General features: G+C 41.5%; 1 protein-coding gene across 1 annotated transcript in view; it reads left to right on the top strand.

The window, feature by feature from the left end:
• The window catches only part of TMEM163 (transmembrane protein 163), a 105321-nt gene extending 97738 nt beyond the window's left edge, over positions 1–7583 (top strand). The window contains exons 6-8 of the mRNA XM_074873720.1: positions 299–410; positions 4840–4981; positions 6436–7583. Of these exons, the coding sequence (XP_074729821.1) occupies positions 299–410; positions 4840–4981; positions 6436–6496 (315 nt within the window). The 3' untranslated portion in view covers positions 6497–7583. The remainder of the gene's footprint in view (positions 1–298; positions 411–4839; positions 4982–6435) is intronic.
• Positions 7584–12581: the final 4998 nt, after the last annotated feature.

Raw genomic sequence — 12581 nt, 5'->3', positions numbered from 1 at the left:
ATTACTAGGCAGTCTGCAGCCCGCCCTGCAGGTATAAAACCTCCTGATTCTGAGGAGTTTGGGTCAATTCAAAATTTGTTGCTTTGAACTGTCATTAATTATGCTTGCAAAAGCAATTACAGACAACAGTATAAGCAAAATAAGCACCAGCTGTTGTGAACGTCATAACTCGGGAAATTTTTTCTCAGGCTGTGTACTTCAGTGGCACAAATAATTGCACAATAACTACTACTATTTGTCATTTAGTATATGGGGCATGACCAGAAGATATACTAATGTCTGACATCTTTTCTTTCAGGATGACTTTCTGTATAGTGTCTCCGTTTTAAGTGGAATCCTTTGCACTGTCTTGGCAGTAATCAAATTCATGCTTGGAAAGGTCCTTACAAGCAGAGCACTGATAACTGATGGTGAGTGTGAAGTTGATCCTGCTGCTTTTATACTTTTCCAGGGAATGTTGTAGACACAGAGGATACTAGTGACCCCCACACGAGGGCAACCGTGAAAGAGTATGGAAATAAAAGTCACTGGAAAATGGAAGAAAAACCCCAAACACTAGAACAGTCTGTGGTACCATTAGCCTCTTTTATAGATACCTCAGCTGAAATGGGTGCGTCTGGTGGAAGTCAAACAGTTAATGTGTGTGTGGATAGTAAGCAATAATAGAGAGTTACAGGTAGTGCATATAATAAATTAGGTGAGTGTCAGTCAGAGGTTACACTACAGAGTGGGGATATGGCACCAATTTATATAGCATTGGTTGTCACATCTGTCCTCACTGCCTATGCCTGGTAAACAATTTCATCTCTGCAGCAAGTCTGTTGCAGAAAATGCCTCCCTGCCTTGAGCAGGAATCACTTCCATCACTCATACGTACTCCCTATAGACATAATTTGCCACTGTAGTGCATTTCCTGCCACTCAGTAATGCTGGTGGAGCATTGCATGTGTAAAACAAAGCCTTTGCCTGCCTACTGCCTTCCTCCTCTGGCCCCGCCGGAGCTCGGCACAAGGTGAATCTCACCCTCTGTATCCTCAGAAGACCTCACTGCCATTGCTCTGCGGGCTCGGGTGTGTAACACCTGACTGTTGCTGAGCTTAAAGGTATGTTTAAAGAGGTGCACCTCTTACTGACAAGGCTCAAGCTTGTGAATCTCCAGAAAGCCACAGGGATCTACTCTGCAAACAAGTGAGGCCACAGCGATGGCAGAGATTTCACAGTGCCCTACAAATCTCTACCAGTTTTTATCTGCAAGCACAGGACAGTTTGAAATACTCTGTAAACATACACGGTAGGGTGTTAATGATTCATGGCTTGTGGTACATAAATTATTTTAATCGGCTAAAGATTTCACCTGAAGGAAATTGAATTTTCACCTTACTCTAGGGATACATACAATTGCTTTATTTTAGGTAACTTAAACATACTCAGAATTTTTTTTGGTGATGTGTGATAACACATATTATGAGTATTTATATTTTATATCATCCCACTTAAATAAATACTTCATGAGTATTTATATTTTAAATACAAAATAAGCAAAAAATGAATCAAAACAGCAGTGCGGGGGTTACAACTAAGCTACTGCCTGTTCATTGATCTTATTTACTATTAGCTCTGCCCCTCTAGCCATTTTGAAAAAAAAAAAAAAAAAAAAATTTTTTTTCTAACCTGCAAAAAGGATTCTGGAAAGGGACCTGGAAACTACGGACCAGTGAGTCTGACTTCCTTCGCTGTCAGAGTGTAAGTGGGCCATGGCGACCGTTTCAGAACTGTGTCTAGGCAGGTGAAGGATTAACTCTCCCTTTAAAAAAATGTAGCTTGCTTTTGAAACAGAACAGTTTTTTCAGACAAAATATTAGGTGAAAAATTCCTGAATAACTCTAACTCTGAATTGGTCTCCTGTATGGCACAGAAATCTCTTCCCCCATAATTACATCCTTGTGCTAATTATATTGCTTCTGAGCTGGAGATTGCTCGTTCTTTGATTAAAAAAATTAGGGAATAAAGTATACAATTACCTCGGTCTGGTTTTTATCTCTCTTTTCTCTCCTTCAGAACTACCTTAGAAAATGTAGGAGGCTGATCTTGCTGTGTGTGGTTAAATATCTTCTTTCACAGGATATATTTACATATATACTTGATTTATTAACAATCAGGAGGAGACAGTGTGATTCAGCAGCTGAGACAGATTTAGCCCTCCCTTGCATATCTTTTTTTAGTGTTTTCTGTTTCCTGCTAATTTACCTCCTGCGATCACTGGCTATAGACCAATAAACTGTTTTGAGTAACAAGAGCATACATTTTTCTTCCTGAAAAATAGGTGTATTTTCAAAACAGCAAATTTTCTCTCATACATGTCAATCTCTATTAACAATTTTTTTAAAGAATAATTTTGTTTTAGAGTAGGACTTGACAATAATAACTCTTTAAAGCCTAAATGTATGAATCCTCGTGAGGCAAAACATTATTTGTACAATTTGTTTATAGCAAAAGCTCATGGCCTTTTGGATAATAAAACCAGCCATTTCCTATCTTGAATTTGTAACATCTCGGAGGACAAATGCAGATATGTGACAGTTAGGTGATGTCAGCCAACTTTCCTGTAGGTTTTAGATACCTGTTTCCTTCCCAGATTCAGCCACCTGTTTTTTCCTGTGCTAGCCTTATGCACATGGTATCTGGATTAATACCTGCAGCCATTACATGATTTCCTGCCCCACTGGCAAAGAAAGGTTTGACTGAATGACAGTCAGGAAAAGAAAACAATTTCCTTTGTAAGTAGCTTTTAGATCATTTGGAACCATCAGCCAATAACAACAAGAAAATGTATTGTTCCTGCTTTTGCATATCATGCCAATGGATTCTGACTTAAGCAGGAGCAGGGGAAGTAACACTGGTTTAAATTTATAGCTAATTAATTTATATTTACTATTCTTTATATATTCTTTATATGTATACACACACACAAAATATATATTTCATTGACATGTATTACCAGTATAAGTTATATTGCCTGGGAATAAAAAAAAAGGATCAGGATTCTTCTAGACTAGAGTGTTGACAGAGTAATTGTGTCTATATTAGTTTAACTATACTGATATAATTAATCCAATAATCAGGCATTTACGTGCAATGCCTGTGATTCCAATGGTAGAATGCACTGCCACAGTCTAAAAAAACCCCTCAGCACCCTTTTCTTTGCAGGGCTGGAAGCCCGAAACCTTTGTATGCCTCATTCTGCCACAGACTTGCTTCCGTGACAGGGTTTCCTTTGCATTTAAATACCTACTGACAGGGATCTGGTGAATCTTAATCAAACTATCGATGGTTTATACAAGTATTTCAGCTATAGGGATACCTAGGAAAGGTCAAGTTTTAGCTCCGTCTTTCAGAAAGACTTAACATGGTTTAGGTAAGGACTGGATGTGAGAGGTCTGGATCAAAGGAGACATTCAGGAATAAGTGTCAGGTATGTGGTTGTTGGCAGTCACGGGGGATTGGAAAAAACTGGCTAAGTCCTATAAGCAGCAGCTGACTAGAGTTGACTCACCAAGCAATATAGAATGTTTCAAGTTTGATTTTTCATTTGTTAAATAATATATGTATCTACCAAATGAATGCATCATCAGTGACACTTTTTTTGTGTAGAACAACAGTGATGTCTTTTGGGTTATTGAGAAAAAAAAAAATCCGAAAAAGGAATTTGGGGAAAAAAAATGAACACAAGGAATGACTTAAACCCAAAAAAAGACCAGTCAAATGAGTTGAAGGAAAAATGGCATTAAGTATTCCAAAAGCTCCAATGGGAGAATTTTGAAGGGAGAACCTTGGAGGCAGAGAGAAAGGATTTAAAAAAGAAAGAGGAATCTAAAAGGATGTTCATAAAAATTATGAATAATAGATAGGAAGGTCCTGTGATATATCTAAGGCATAAATGGAAAATCCTGCTAGGATTATCCTGTATGTCTTCCCTAATGCATTCAGCAGTGTATGCAGCTCTAAGTTACAGTGCTAAATCCATGTAAATAAATATATGGAATGGGGTAAAAAGCTTCAAGAGAAGGTCTGAAATGTTACTGTGCAAAACCATTTTCCTTTTCATGAGCTCCTTGGGTTTACTGGACTCCAGTTTGCTCCTTTTCAGAGAAAGTGAGAACCTTTGGGTACCTTATGAAGTGGCCTTTGAAGTTCTAACCGGGGGTATTTGCACATGCAGCAACGGTATGTGTGTTATGAAGAGGTTCTGTGGAAGGTAACTGGGCTGCAGCAGTCGTAGTCAGGGCTGCAGCCAGCCAGCCACTCTTTCACAGCGCAAAGATACTTCGTTCATGACGATAAATTACAAGAGAGATAAGTGCAGGTCCAATATTTTGAAGGAATATTGCTGCTTGGAAAATTAGCATCAAGAGGTGAAAGCCCTGTGAACTAAACAGCAGCTAGAGTTGGGATTTGGAACTAAACAGAGACTGAAAAAATTAGGAGTGACCAAATCAAGACACACAGTACAGGGAAATTAATGTGAAGTTATTTATATCAGACACGACAACTGTCAGAGGTCTTAAAATACACTGGTCAGACACCAACTATTGTGTTTGATTTGTTGAAAAGAAGCGTGACAAAGACCTCTGGCTAACTGTGTGTGAACAAATTGCACCACCTCCTCCTTAATGCACAGCAGTAGCCCACAGGTGCCACTGCGTAAGGTCTGTGCTCCTCTCCGGGGTTACTGGTATGATAACACCTTGTCTCCCTACAGGTTATCTCTTCTTAGGTGAGATGGTTAAAGCAAATTCCTTAAGATATGGTTCTTCCTTCTTTTTTTTTTTTCCTTTCTAGGTTTCAACTCCCTTGTAGGTGGAATAATGGGATTTTCCATCCTTCTTAGCGCAGAAGTTTTTAAACACAATTCTTCTGTCTGGTTTCTGGATGGCAGTATAGGAGTTTTAATTGGACTTACAATATTTGCCTATGGAATCAAGTGAGTACCTCCTGCTAGCAGGTATTGCAGTATGTACAGCAGATGGGCTGTCTGTTTAATGCAGTAAGCCATAGCTCTTAAAGGCTTATATAACTCCAGTAAAATCAGTCACTGGTATTTATTAGATGAGCTGCCAATACTGGAGCAGAGTGTGTGGAAAGGGATAAAAGCTTGTGTGTCTCACATCAGTTGGGAAGAAGCCAGGACTTAAAAAGAAATCTGAATAATTTTTAGAAGACTTCTGTATACCTGAATTTGGAAGTACAGGCTTTGAAATATTTGAAAAATAACCACAAATCCTGGATAAAAATAACTCCATGCTGCTTTTATGGAACATTTCTAAGCACTGTGTTTTTCTAGAGAAAGTATAGGTTAAAGCTGAGGTGCCCACGTTTAAAGAATGACCTTGATAGTGATTTCCATCCTAGCCCTACCCTACAGCAACTTCTGAACTGGAGGTTAGCCAGTCGTGTTTCAAACGTTGTTTCTATTGAATTTTAAGATACTTTCTTGATTCATGACACCAGAAATAGAATAAAATCAAATGAAGCTCTGCCCATGCACTTGGTTGCTGCCATGATTTCCCTGAGCTGCATGGAATTGAAGAGTTTTGCATTTTATTGCACTTTTTACCATGAGAGAAAGGGGCAGATGTAGCATCTTAGTTAACTGGAATCGTGCCTGTTGAAAAGCAGACCTTGGCCAGGCTGCAGTAAGCCATCATCTGGAAGCTGTGTGGGTTTTTTTTTTAACTTGGAAAATTAAATTAACATTTTCATGGGGAATATCATTCTTGGAAAAATAACTATAATCACTATTTCCATTGTAAAACTAGCTGTTCTGGAAAACTGTAGAGATAAATCCATACAAAAATATTTATTTAAACATACCAAATGGTGTCAGAAACGTTTTGTACAGCCACTGAAACTCATGCTACATACATGCCATCGGTCTGCTCGACAGTGCACTCAGCCATTGGGTCACCAAGACACAATGAAGGCTAGCGAAGAATAAAACTAAATTCTGTTCTGGCAACCACCCGATTTTACAGTTTGTGAAACTACTGCAATTCTCCTCTACAGTTGGGTACCTTCTTCCAGCAGCGGTCTGGTGTGAAACAGGGTGCTACAACTGTTCCTTTTCCACTAATCCCTCCATGGCTTCTCCAGCCAAGAGCAACGGCTGCTGTGCATTTCAGTTTCTCAATGCAGCTGTACGTCCAAGCTTCCTGAAGGAGAGCCCCTCTCCACACAGTTTGTTTTACGCTCCCTTTTGGACAGAATTAATTCTGGGGCAGAATTAATTCTGATCAGGAGAAAGCAAGATAAGGCTGTTACTACATGTGAGTTCTTTTTTATTTATAAAATAAATCACTATTTATAAGTAAATAGAACACCCCAGTCCCAGGGCTTTCCTGTGTCTCTGCATCAACACTCCTGTGCTTTCCTCTGCAGGTTGCTTATCGATATGATACCCCGTGTAAGGCAAACACGCCATTATGAGATGTTTGAGTGAAGATCACACCCTCTCCTCTGTCAGGACTGTAAAACTACAGCATCGTACATTTTGGCAAGTGGTGCCAATGGTATTTTACTAAATATGCAGTTTGTTTCCCGTGGTCTGTTTTTGTTGAAGTTTGTTTTAATGGGAAATCTCTCTGTAAAACTGGCATATGTGCACACTGCTTGCAATTCAGCGAAACAGCGGCATTTTTTTTTTTCAAGTATGCTATTGATTCCTGTGACAATAGAAAACATGCAGTTTGCAGTTTTAACCCAGCTGCCATGTCGTATATTCCAGAGTGAAAGTGTTCTTAATGGTGTGATAAGCCTGTGGGTAAAGAAGTGCCATTTTCAGATCTTGGTTTTTTTTTTTTTCTCCCCTGGCCTGTACTTTCCCAAACACATGCTGTAACAGAAGTGCAATCCTTGCTAACCTCTTTGGCTAACAGAGTAGAGTATCCTGTGTAGAGTCTGGACACCAAGAGCTGTGTTGCTTAAAACACTTAAGTAGCTACTTCCTCCCCCCCATTCAAATAGATGCACAGAAAGAGCAGGTACAAACCTTTCTGTGATCAGAGAGATACTTCATTTTAATCCTAAATTAACTGAAACTATACCTCTTCAATTCAAATTCTATTTTTTCTTAACAAGACACTGTTCATAGCTTTGCATGGACCAAACAAGCACACACAGTATTACTGTACAGACCAAAGCCCAGAAGTCGTGCAAGGAAGAGGAGCTGCTTGAGGAATGAGATTCTCATCTTCTGTTACACTATACGCAGATGTACCAGCGTGTGTGACTTTGTGGTTGCTCTGTAGTCTGACGATGGCACAGCAGTGGCTCAATCTGGTGGTGAGATGATACAGATCTATTTATTAGATTTAGATTGTCCTGTAAAGTGTTGCTCACCTTCCATCACACATCTTATAGATTACTTAATAGCAGGTTAAATTATCAAAGAATCTTGATGTATAATCAATAAAACTGGTATCTATTTTATACAGTATCTGTAAGGAACATTTGAAAACTATTTCCAGAATGTATCATAGAACAAAGTCTTCCTGTATAGCAGCCTATTAAACTGGATTCTCTGGCTATATCCATTTTCTCTTTATTTTATATATTCCAGGTTGGTTTTCACAACACAGAACCAGTATTGTTGCTTCTGTTTATCACAGGTGGATAAAAAATAGACAGGCTGCTGTCGAGTTTGAAATAGGAGCACGGTAAGTAGCCAAGTAGCCAGAAATGCCCATTTCTAGCTACACAATAGACTACATAAACTAGAGTAGCTATACAGTTAGACTGTTTGGTGATTGATGGACAGTAGGGACACTGATTTGTTTACTGGTGCCATGTGATGCTAAAACTCTGTTTCCCATATGTCACTTAGCAGGTTCTCAGCCAGATCTTTAAGGATCTTTAGTAAAAGCCAACTCCAAATGTAGGAAGAGATCACCTGAAGGTTTCACTGACCTGACAGTGCCCATATGAGGTGCACAATATTGGAAAGATGACACTTAGTTCTGCTTGAAACAGAAAATTCTAGCTTTTGTCAGGCATCTTCAGCATCCGAATCAAAGAACCAGAGCCTGAACTTAGCATGACATTTCATGGTTTTGTTAGTTTTATTAGTACTGCTTACCTTCTTCCATCTCTCCAGGAGCTTTATTACTTCTCCAGTCCCACTGATAGTTGTTAGAATGATGCTTGGGAACTACTAAAAGTGCTGCTCTGCAGGGCCATGCACTCCAGCAGCCAGTTTGTAGCAGAGGCCAGCACCAACTGCTTCAGAAGGTGAGCAAGAAGGTGTAACTGGCTGTGGCAAGATACTCAACTCCTGGAGTAACCTTTGCGATACGGAAGTCCTGGACCATTGAAAGTATGTAGGACATTCAGACCAACACCCAGCTCAAACATTAAATAATCCTGTTAAAATGCTGAGTGTAAATAGGAGCACAGGACTACGCAGATGTGGTCATGCATGAAGCAAGGTTAAACACTGAGTAAATGAAGTTTCACACTTTCTGGAACACCGGAATGCTCTTAGAGGATGTTTGTAAGTACAGACTCCAGCTGCGTAGCCTTTGAAAAGATGTGGTTAAACAAGTTAATCATACTCTTTCTTATCAGATTAGTTTAAACCCATGGCAGAAATTTTTCAGTTACCACAGGTGCTTCAAAGCATTTCTGAGTTTTAGCAGGTAAATACAAGAAAATAACTGAAATAACTTGTATAATTAAAAGGAAAAAGACCAGGAAATAATGATACTCAGAAATGAAAGCAAATACATGCTGACAAAGCCAGCTAGCATCAGGGAGACTTTGTATGGTGCCTGACAATAGAAAATAACTGCTCTCCAGTTTACTGAGATACTCTGCTGTAGCCAGCCACCCTCAAAGGTAACAGTTTCCGAATTTTTCTTTATTAAATGTCTGTGCCAGTTGGTTTTTCTAACTGTGAGATAACAAGTGTGCTTCCAACTCAGCTGAGTGAAGGTGGACTTCTCAAAAACTGAAATAGCTTAAAAGTACTTGAACTAATCACCTGAAACTTGGCACGGGCCAACATCATATTTTGCTTGGTGATCACAGGCCACAGCAACTTGCCAAATCCTCTTTGTCATGCACAGGACACGAGGAAGGAGCTTCGGTGTTTGTAGGAGGAGCAGCCCTTGCCAGTGCAGAGACTGCAAACTGACACTTACTAAAGTCTGGCCAAACTCAGAATTGCAGATTAATCCCTGAAAGTGACTACGAATCTGAGCAGATGCTTTGAATTTGGCCGTATTGTTCAGCAGAGAAGGAAGCTATCAGAAACTCTCACAGTAAGGATTACAGCAGCTGCAGCCTCCAGTCCCAAGCCATGCCCCGATGCAGCAGGTAGGCATGAGGTGTATTTTAATAACAGAAAATGATAATGATCTACTTCTGGCCAGATTTTTTGAACCCAGATTGTGAGCAAGAAATCACCAGACTAACATCCTCCCTCACTAATTTAGTCCCGTTTCACTTCTAGCAGTAATAGGTAAGCCATAAATAAGCGTTATCCAACCGTGGTGGAAAAATGGAGCCTCAAAAGAAGCTCCTTGCTGCAAATGACGTTCCAGAACTGGACCTGAAGCAAAGACCCAGACGAGAAGCTCCTCAGACATGGGCAAATTCAGCTCCAGGCATACCTGCATCGGGGAAGGTACCACAGTGTTCCTCACTGCTAATGATACCATTGCACTGCTGCACTCCCAGCTGCCGGGGAAAAAGTGTAGACATTTCTGGTGTCCCTTTTTGGGGGCCAGTGCCAGGTCCCAAGACAAGTACTAAGCCTTAATAACACACAAGGCAGAAATGTTTGTTCCCAGCCTGGCAATGCATTGTTCTTAGACAGTCAAATTCATACTCCAGAAATGTCTTCACTATCCATTTTCTTTTGAAGTCTCTGAGGATGGAGTATTAAACAGAGGGCTGTGATAGCAGCAAGCTGCCTCTGCGGCAACAGAGAGCAGGAAACACTGAAGCTACTTGACCAGAGATTATCCTCAGGGTACATCGACTTGTGTAGATGCTTCAGCCGGAGTTTGCATGTCGGAAAGTGTTTTGCTGTGCTCGCAGCACCTGTAATTTCTCACCACTCCTCCTCTCTGCTGCTGGTCTGTGTGAGGGGAGTTGCCAGCAAGTGGTGCTGTGACAAAGCACATCGCCGTGCCTGTGGCTGCTTACGGAGGAGCAGTAACCATGCAGGAGTAGCGCACAAAAACACATTCCTGCGGCCTGGCATGTGGGTCCAGGTTACGCAATTGCAGACCATAATTAAATCAAATAGCCGACACCCCCGGGATCTTTCCCCTCTCCTGTTCCTCCCACGTTTGGGAGCTGCTGTTTTCCTTTCAGCCACAATACTGGTATTTGAGGCAGCACTGAGTGGTTCTTGGGTGTTACCCGTTTCGGGGAGCAGTGACCCACTGGGCTCAGCCCGGCGGCGGCGGGAGCTGCCACAGGCATGAAGGGAGGCTGAAAGTACATTTTACCTAAGGCCTGCACAAAGGGCTGCTCTTCTAAGTTAGCTTGGCAAGTTGTTGCCATCAACCCTGGTATTCTGAGCTCAACAACACAGGCCTTCCAGGACTGTCACCTGCCGCCACCCCCCAGAGCAGGGACTGGAGTAAAGGCAAAGCCTAGTCTAAAATGGGCAAGTGACCAGAAATACCAACCTCCTTGGACTGGCGCAGACCCATCAAGCAGAATCCAAGCCTGCAGCGTGGCCTTGGGCAAATAATATTGATTCCTCCCTCCTCTGGAGGTGGGGAGGAAATTAAAGCCGGGAGGGGTCTCTAGTGATTGAGCAGCTTCCACTTCAAAGCTCCACCATACTGATTACTTACACTGCAAGCAACAGTTGGTACTTGCTGAAACACCAAAGGCTCATACCATGGTACAGTTTTTTTTTAAAGGTGGTATTACTGTTTCAGTGGTTGTGTCCAGCACTTTTTTGCTTTGAAGCGTCCCTCCTCACAAACCTGTTGACAGACGTGCTGGAGGCAGATGCTGAGGTCCTGCAGCGAGGCTCCTGGGAGGAAAGTGCTCCGAGCCAAGGGGTCATGAGACAAAGCAGGACATACAGTGAGCCTGAACAGCTGGAGTCTGTTCGGTGCAAACAATATCCAGTTTTTTGGCAACAGATTTACCAGGATTTTCGTTAAATACAATCTCCATAATCAGTAAACTAATACAATATGTGCAAGTCCTGACAAGGATAAACATAAATAGGGGGCACAGTACGGCGGTAAATGGGTGCGCCGTCTCTTGCACACTGAGAAGGAGATGCCAGGGTGAGGTGAGGCTTCTGAGAGCGGCACAAAGTCCTGGCAAAATGTTTCCATCCGTGGACTCTTTACCAGATGGAGTTTGAAACCAGTCTAAGTGTGGGAGACTTGAAGCATTCAGTATTTAAGCTCCCCCAATGATCTTTCCAATACAGCTGCATGGCGTGTGTATTTTTTATTCCAAGTTCCAATGTTCATACATTTTTTTTCCATTATGTGACTGCAACACAGCCCACAGCTGACTCTAGCTGCTCACCATTTTACAGATGTCTCCTTATGTCAAAGCAGAGCAATAATTAGGGGAATGAAACAGGAAGGAAAACGTTTCCAAAAATAACCAGAACAAGGGACCGAATGAGCAGCGTTCTCCGCTAATTAATTTTGATGTTAGGAAACATTTGGGAATTGTGCTATGTTGATTAGCAACACAGATCCAACAAAACTTTCACCCATTTTAATCTGAGATGAAGTATGCCAAGGGAATACCCATAAAAAGGGGTGAAGAGTGAAGGATATTCACGTACTTCACCCCACTGAAGCAGTAATAAACAGCTCTTGCAGCAGCACCGCCAGCACTGCGCAGCAGAAAACCATCACGTGTAGCCCCGATGCACTGAACTCCCCACTTCTGGCAGTGAATCGACAGCAGCTGGATATCCAGACCCAGGTCCCAAACCCTCCCCTCCACCCCCCCCACCCCCCCCCAGCATTTCACCTTCCCACTTCACTTTTATTTCTTTAATTTTTATTTATGCTAGGTGTCATTAATTGGGACAGGGCAAATAAAGGATCCCAAGTCGACAGTTACCAACTTCCATACTATTCCGATTTTACATTACACTGTTACATGTGGCCACATGTAAAGAAAAAAAAAACCCATATGAAAAACTTGGAAAAAGGTATTGTGAGGAACTGAGCAGCTGCTTTTTCTCCAGTGTAGTTTTAAAAGGTACATTAGCAGCTATGTTACAAAGGGATGTTCTTAGAACTGATAAAAAAGAGCTGGTCTTTATTTTAGTTTTTTTGGTTGGGTGGGTTTTTTTGCTATTCATTTTAGTACTCCATCCTGCTCCCACACCGCTTGTTCTATTCCTGTTGGCCACCTCCCCCAAAACCTCTCAACTTTGCTAGCAGAAGCTGACAACAGAGGACCCTTCCCTCAGTCTCAGCAGGGCTAGCAAAAAGTGAGGTGGCAGACAGAGCCTTGCAGCAGAACAGGCGCAACTGAAATAAACTCAACAGTTCCCTTGTAAGAAGTTTCACTCTATGGACCTT

The sequence above is a fragment of the Strix uralensis genome, chromosome 6 (assembly GCF_047716275.1).
Source record: "Strix uralensis isolate ZFMK-TIS-50842 chromosome 6, bStrUra1, whole genome shotgun sequence".
Classification (NCBI taxonomy): domain Eukaryota; kingdom Metazoa; phylum Chordata; class Aves; order Strigiformes; family Strigidae; genus Strix; species Strix uralensis.
Note: the sequence above shows the minus strand (reverse complement) of the source record. Positions and strands in the feature narration are given on the sequence as shown.